General features: G+C 36.1%; 1 protein-coding gene across 2 annotated transcripts; it reads left to right on the top strand.

The window, feature by feature from the left end:
* Nucleotides 1434-7021, top strand: LOC109833677 (COP9 signalosome complex subunit 5b-like). Of its 2 annotated transcripts, none has more exons than XM_020401430.1 (6): nt 1434-1940; nt 3497-3778; nt 3872-4019; nt 4223-4305; nt 6500-6580; nt 6688-7021. In XM_020401430.1, exons 1-6 carry the CDS (start codon nt 1548-1550, stop codon nt 6790-6792), a joined length of 1092 nt encoding a protein of 363 aa, XP_020257019.1. In that variant the 5' UTR covers nt 1434-1547; the 3' UTR covers nt 6793-7021. The 2 variants fall into 2 exon arrangements, with proteins under 2 accessions (XP_020257019.1, XP_020257021.1); XM_020401432.1 differs by having other exon boundaries at nt 1436-1940; nt 6503-6580.

Raw genomic sequence — 7366 nt, 5'->3', positions numbered from 1 at the left:
GTTTGTTTCGTTTTTAATTTTCGAGAAATGAACCGCCACATAGGTTGCCACCTCAAACTTTCAAGAAATGTGTTTTCACACCAAATTGGGCTGAAAACACTTGGAAATGTCCCATCTAAGAATTATTAATTAGTAAAAGCACTGTTGGAATAGTGCAGAATAATAAATCATAATATTTAATACCCCAATTTCTCATTTCCTATTTCTTGTTCTCAAACAAATAAAAGAAATAGAAATCTGGGCACTGTTACTATGGAGGTTTTTTTTGTCTGTTTGTGTGACTTGACATTGAAATGCGGAGTTTTCTTTGCGAAACAAACCAAAAAGAAAAAAGAAATCTGGGAAATGTGATTGAAATATATTAAAATCATTTCAAGGATGAATTTTCCATTTTAGATTTTTTTTTGGAAATAACCAAACAGGCCCTAAGGTGACAACTAACATCATCTCATCTCCATTTCTTTGATTTCCTTCTTTTTTTAGCCAACCAAACACTCCCAAAACAATTCTTCTTGGAAATAGTTTTCCATTTCTTTGATTTCCCTCTTTGTTTAGGCAAACAAACAGACCTTAAGCGATTGATTGATTGCAAAATGAAAACCCTCAGAAATGGTTTATGTGTATAAGGGGCTGTTTGGTTGGTTTCCTAAAAACCAAGAATAGGAAATGAGAGCATGAAAATCTCCCATTTCCTATTTTCAACCATTTCCATCCCTAAAACTTACCCCAAAATTCAATAAAATATTATTTTATCATCCAACTCATCTAATAACATATTATTTTATCATCCAACTCATCCAATAAAATATTACTTTTATCATCCAACATCTAATAAAAATCATCCAACTCATCCAATAAAATATTACTTTTATCATCCAACATCTAATAAAATATTATTTTTATCATCGCATCATCCAACTTATCTCATCTCATCCCATCTCATATTTAAAAATCAATCACATCATCCAATAATATTGTGACAACTCATATCATCTCCTTAAACTTTCATCTCCACCCATTTCCTCCAAAAAAACGAGGAAATTGATTTCCTTAAGTGTGAGTCACATCATCCAATAATATAATGACAACTCATTTCATCTCATCTATTTTCTTATTTTTAAGAATGAACCAAACACAAGAAAAGAACCTATTATAGGAAATATGTTTCTTATAATACATTTCCTTATTTTTTTAGCCAACCAAACAACCTTAAAATAAGTTTTCTTAAAAAATCACTCACATCATCCAATAATATGACGACAACTCATCTCATTTCATATCCTATTCTTTAATTTCATTCTTTTTTTTCTAACCAAACAACCTCAAAATAAAATTTCTAAAAAATATGTTTCCTATTCTTTGATTTCCATCTTTTTTTTAGACAAACAAACAGCCCCTAAATCGAGAACCGAACTCTTCTTTACTAGCAAAATCTCCTTTTATTACTTCCTTACTATAAACCCCTTCCCCGGCCTGCCTCCCGAGGACCCCTCCCGCACGCGGCATAACTAGGGTTCCTCCTCTCCGCCCCTCCTAAAATCCCCACCATGGACTCCTCAATCGCGCGCCAAACCTGGGAACTCGAGAACAACGTCGTCCCCATGGACCCAAATCCCTCCTCCGCCGGCGACTCCTCTGACGGAATCTACTACTACGATGAAGCAGCGCAGACCAAGTTCCAGCACGAGAAGCCGTGGGCCCACGATCCCAACTACTTCCGCCGCGTTCGGATCTCGGCCCTCGCGCTTCTCAAGATGGTGGTCCACGCTCGCTCCGGCGGCACGATCGAGGTCATGGGATTGATGCAGGGGAAGACCGATGGAGATACGATCGTTGTTATGGATGCCTTCGCGTTGCCCGTCGAGGGGACGGAGACTAGGGTTAACGCTCAGGCGGATGCGTACGAGTATATGGTGGATTACTCGCAGGCTAATAAGCAGGTTTGGCGATTGATGAAACCCTAACCCTACTTCTTCTATATTTTGGTTTAAATTTAATTTTACTGTGTAATTAGTGGGGGGGGGGGGGTAGGTGGGATAATGAACACAGTTTATATCTTGTTAGAATCTGCACTTACCTATATAGTTGTTTAATCAACTTACTCTAGTTTTGGATCTGATTACCGCTGACCCGTAACTTTTTGTCCCAGAAAGCAGCTAACTTGGTATGCTTCTCCTTAAATTTCCCCCCCGTATTTTGTGCACGTGGATTATTGTTTAGTAACTGGAAAATGAAAATGCAGTTGATGGAAAAATGAACTTTGGTGTTGGATGAATCTAAATTAACAAGAGTATTTATTTCCTGCGTGGAGTATATGATCAATCGTTGACAAACATACAATGAGGTATTACTTAAAGTCGAACATAATTTCTGTTCTGTTAAAATTTGCGCTCATCTATAGTTAGATGGGAAAAACCAGTATTTCACAAGCATTGCGGTTGTGTGACCTGCATAATATTGGGTGATTAGTAGAGAAAAATCGCACAACTGAAGCTACCCTAGATCATTGTATTACTATGCAAACCTAGTGACTTTAGAAAAATATAGTGATTAAGAGTCTATGAGATCTAATGCCATTTTGTGGCTAAGGGATCATGCGGTAAGCAGCCAAGCAAAATAATTTGGGTTAACCATACTGGTCTATTAGGCTTTTAACTTATTGAATCTGAAAATAAAAACCTGCTAACTCTAAGTTCAGAAGTAGATGAGCCTTGCACTCTTGATTCTTCTATCTCTTGGTTCATTGATTGCAATTTCACCCCCTTGCTTTTTTCTACTCCTCCTAATCTCCTCTCTCACATTCAAGATTGCAATCATATGAGGTGATATCCGAAAGCTTCGATCAATACACGTCGATGCTGACTGGAGGCAACTAAGATGAAGATGAAGATTGGAAACATGAGGCTAGGTTTTCCTGGAGAATCGGAAATATTCTTATTTTCAATTTCTTGCCAACATATTATTATAAGATACCTTTTCACAATGTGTCGTGGCTTTTTAAATTCAAACATGTCATCTGTCCAATTTTTAAATTTCACTAGAGAACTTTGGTATGTAAGTTCAACATTGTTGAATATTTGCTTGATTGCCTCAATATTATTAATTCATTTGTTTGAATACTCACATAAAAATTGGCTTTGTCTGTTCCAGAAAACTTGGTAATGAATCTCTTATAAATTGAAATGTACAGTCTTGTAATCTGGAATTTCAATAAAATAATATTTAACTGCTGTATGCACTATGAACCAATCCTTTTTTTTTTACGATCCTGCGGATTAGTGTATTCATATCATCATATCTTATCAGATGCTCATTCCATATCCATTCACCTAGATGAGAAATATGTCATTTACTTTCTTGTGTTGAAATATTTCTTGGAAAAGAATAAGACTCTTTTATGATTTAGTCATTTCTAATAAGTTGTTTTTAAAATTTCTGGTTATAAGGTACAGTTTTTCCTGATGTTTTTTTGCTATCTTTCCTTTTATTTAAATAGGCGGGGAGGTTGGAGAATGTGGTTGGGTGGTACCATTCACATCCAGGGTATGGATGCTGGTTGTCAGGCATTGATGTATCAACGCAAATGCTTAATCAAAAGTATCAGGAGCCATTCTTGGCTGTTGTCATAGACCCCACAAGAACTGTCTCAGCTGGGAAGGTTGAGATTGGAGCATTCAGGACTTACCCAGAAGGGTACAAGCCACCGGATGAGCCTGTTTCAGAGTACCAAACCATTCCTCTGAATAAGATTGAAGATTTTGGGGTTCACTGCAAACAGGTTCTCACTCAACTTTGATGTCTTTCTATTTTGTGTGAAAATTAATCTTTGCTGCATGGTTTATCTCATTGCTTGCCTATTTGTTTGATGCAGTATTATTCACTTGATATTACTTATTTCAAGTCTTCCCTTGATTCCCATCTCTTGGACCTGCTTTGGAATAAATACTGGGTAAACACTTTGTCTTCATCCCCTCTCCTAGGGAACAGAGACTATGTTGCAGGGCAGATTTCTGATTTAGGTGAGTGTAGTTTCTTTTGTTTAATGCGCCTTTGTTGTTGCTGCATGTTAAATTTAAAATCAAAATATGCAAGTTTTTATCAAAGAAGCTGCATCTGGTTAACCCAACAATATGTTTTCGTTGAATCAATGTTCCAGAGATGTTTTTATATGTGGTATCTTTATAGTTCGGTTAACTGAATTCCCACAATTATTCTACTGCAGCTGAAAAGCTGGAGCAGGCAGAGAACCAAATGGCTCATACACGTTTTGGCTCTTTCCTTGCGCCCTCATCGCGAAAGAAAGAGGTCTGTATGCATGCATATGGACTTTCTCATCGACAGATTTGATGATATATTTATATACTACACGTGCCAGCGATGATAATTAGTTCAGAATTAATTTTGTGATTGGCATTTTCAATGTATGTTCTGCTTAACCTGTTTCGCTAGTGGTACCGTAAAAATTCATCTATTGAGGCGCTGGTGTGTAATCTATGCTAAACGCCTACTTAATCAGCATTAGTTGCTTCTTGATAATTGATATTATCATAATACTGCAAATCTTTAATTTTTACCTTTATGCTTTGGCTATTATAGACAAACCAAGTATGGTAGGGGTGAGTACCTCTTCTAACATTCACATACTTTCTATTGTTGCATACATGCTTATGGTACTATTTATTCACCTCTTATTAACTTTTCGTTTGATCCCTTATTGAGTAATAGGAAAAAGAAGGGTGTGAAATATGTTGATCACGTCATCTTTTATTTGCAAGTATGTGTTTATTGCACTTCATCTGAGCCATAAGAGAACTCTTACATAAAGGAACATCAGTAGAACAAAACTACAGTTTTTTAAGAAATGGTCCCTTTGGACAGTCATCGGGTGGGGGAGGAGTTAGTTAGCGGTTACATGTTACAGGCATTCAAGCAAATTAAGGGTATCGCATTATCAAGAGATGATTCATCTTAAGTTTTTGATCGGAAATGTCATAACCAGCTAATGTACACCTGTGCATCAGGAAGCATTAAAATGTTTCCAAGGAAAACGAGGTCTAGCATTGAGGGTAATCTGTGATGAGAACCGGTGCAAACTAGTTCCCTTTGATAGGCAGGAATGGACTGTTTAGAGCGATGAGTTTTTCCCCGTTAGTAACCATTATGGGATTATGTATTACCCCAGACTAACATATGCTAGCAGGCTAGTCAGGGTGAAGCCCTTACCTCTAGGATTAGTACCTACTGCAACTGTACCTGGATGGTTTCTGTAATCAAACCATCTAATGGGGCTGAGGAAAAGTTGCTGCTTTAGTGTCGTATTGTAACAAGAATAATAGAAAGGAACCACACTGGAGCAAGTTGCCTAAACAGTATTCTTTAGTAAGGTAATGATCATCACATGAAAGTGACACTTATTTATGTTATAAACTACATATAGTAGGGAGTGACACTTTATTTATGTTATAAACTACATACAGTAGGGAGTGAAGGTATAAAGTTTTTATAAAAGGTCATGAACAATTTTGGTGTGTGGAGTATTATTGAAGTGAAGTGGGTATAAAACTTTTCTGATTAGCGCCACACCTTTTTTGAACAGACTATTTTATTGCTGATAAGAATGCTAAACTGTACAGCTTGATGGATATTAGATAACATTCTCTAGTTATGAAATGCCTTTTGCTACCCTCTTGCTAGTCACATACAGTATTTGTTTGATACTAATTTGCTAGCATCTTGTTATTGGTTACCTAAGCACCCAACAAGTTTCATGTTGCTACTTCTAATACTACCTTCCCCGCATAATTACCACGTCGTTTGTGCTTGTGTTTTGACACATGACATGTTATTTTTATACATGGTGCTCTTAGGTGTTGGGACTGTCTACCTTCTGTTCACGTTTCAATACATAAGAATTTAGTATCATGTTGATATCTTGGGAAAATAACTTTACTTATAATTTCTAGCTCATGTATCTTGTTTTTGCACCAAAGTATAAAACTTTATTTGACTATAGCATTGACTTCCAGAGGGTTGATATTTGAATGATGGTCCTAAATTTGATTGTCTTTCATTCTTGTTGTTATCTTCTGTTCTACCATGTTTTTTCCCTCACACCATCTAACCTTCACTTCCTCCGATTTTCCAAAATGTAGAAATCATTCAATTCACGAGATATATAACCTTCACTTTCTCCGTTAAGGACCGATGAACAATGGTTTGATGTACAAAGTTTTAGAATTCTTCTTACTATTTTTATTTAATAATCACTAGCAGTCATGTGTCTTGGATTCTAGAGATTATATATGATTTCATTGACATTTTATGTTGTCTGTTTCATTAAGCCGTACTCATGCGTCCTTTAAGCTCCTTAGAGTAAGGAATTTGCCAGTGAACTGGTAGTTATGACATTACCCCCTTAATTGTTTGTGTTTCCTAATGTGTCAGTTCTTGTTTTGCACCCGCTAAAAAAAGGGCTTTCCCCTTGCTGCTGTGTTTTAAGCAGGAAGAATCTCAATTGGCAAAGATAACTCGTGATAGCGCCAAAATTACTGTTGAGCAGGTGCATGGTCTCATGTCGCAGGTGAATGATTCATGGTTTTTTTGGTTGATAATACTAACTGTTATTCTAGTTGATATGCAAAAACTTATTCCCTTAGTCTTAATGTTCTTTCTTACTTACCAAAAAAGGTCATCAAGGACTTCCTCTTCAACTCGGTGAGGCAATCGAGCAGCAGCAAGTCACAGCCGAACCTTTCAGACCCATCTGGGCCTGAGCCAATGGTTGAAGCTTGAACCGGTTCAATTCAGTGAAATCTTAACTCTCCCATGTGTCGCATTATCAAGCCTCCTGATCAATTCCAGTTTGCTGCATTGCTTAGTTTAATTTTCCAATTCTAAATGTTAGGTGCAGGGAAATATTTTGATATGTAATTAACAACGGTTAATTTTGTTCTACAATGAGAATTTGATAACCAGTCAAAAATTTACAGAGAAGGTAACTGGTGATATTCTGTTTTGTTTATCTTGGATGGGCATGCTTGCAATGTCTAATCTGATTACTGGTTGAAATATTACTTTTGACTAAAGAATTCTTGGTATACAAATGTTTTGATGTAATTTTGTTATAACTAGGTGAGATGCACGTTCAATGCACGTGATTGAATATCATGATTATTTAAATTGATAAAAATATAATAAAAATTAAAAAAAAGTTTTTTTTTGAAATTGATCAACTGAATAATCATTTTCTCAAAATAAATATTCTTATTGTTTTCTTTAACCTAGACTATGACCACGTGATCTACTATTTATGAATTATAAACACATTAATCTAGTACAACATATCTGTTTATTAGTATCTTGGAGT

The sequence above is a fragment of the Asparagus officinalis genome, chromosome 3 (assembly GCF_001876935.1).
Source record: "Asparagus officinalis chromosome 3, Aspof.V1, whole genome shotgun sequence".
NCBI classification, from domain to species: domain Eukaryota; kingdom Viridiplantae; phylum Streptophyta; class Magnoliopsida; order Asparagales; family Asparagaceae; genus Asparagus; species Asparagus officinalis.
Note: the sequence above shows the minus strand (reverse complement) of the source record. Positions and strands in the feature narration are given on the sequence as shown.

What these genes read in the sequence shown, in the direction of transcription:
- LOC109833677 (XM_020401430.1), top strand. Translation starts at nt 1,548, where the DNA reads ATGGACTCCTCAATCGCGCGCCAAACCTGGGAACTCGAGAACAACGTC. An exon ending in TTGGGGTTCACTGCAAACAG is followed by an intron (nt 3,779 to 3,871) that starts GTTCTCACTCAA and finishes TGTTTGATGCAG; the next exon opens with TATTATTCACTTGATATTAC. An exon ending in CCTCATCGCGAAAGAAAGAG is followed by an intron (nt 4,306 to 6,499) that starts GTCTGTATGCAT and finishes CTGTGTTTTAAG; the next exon opens with CAGGAAGAATCTCAATTGGC.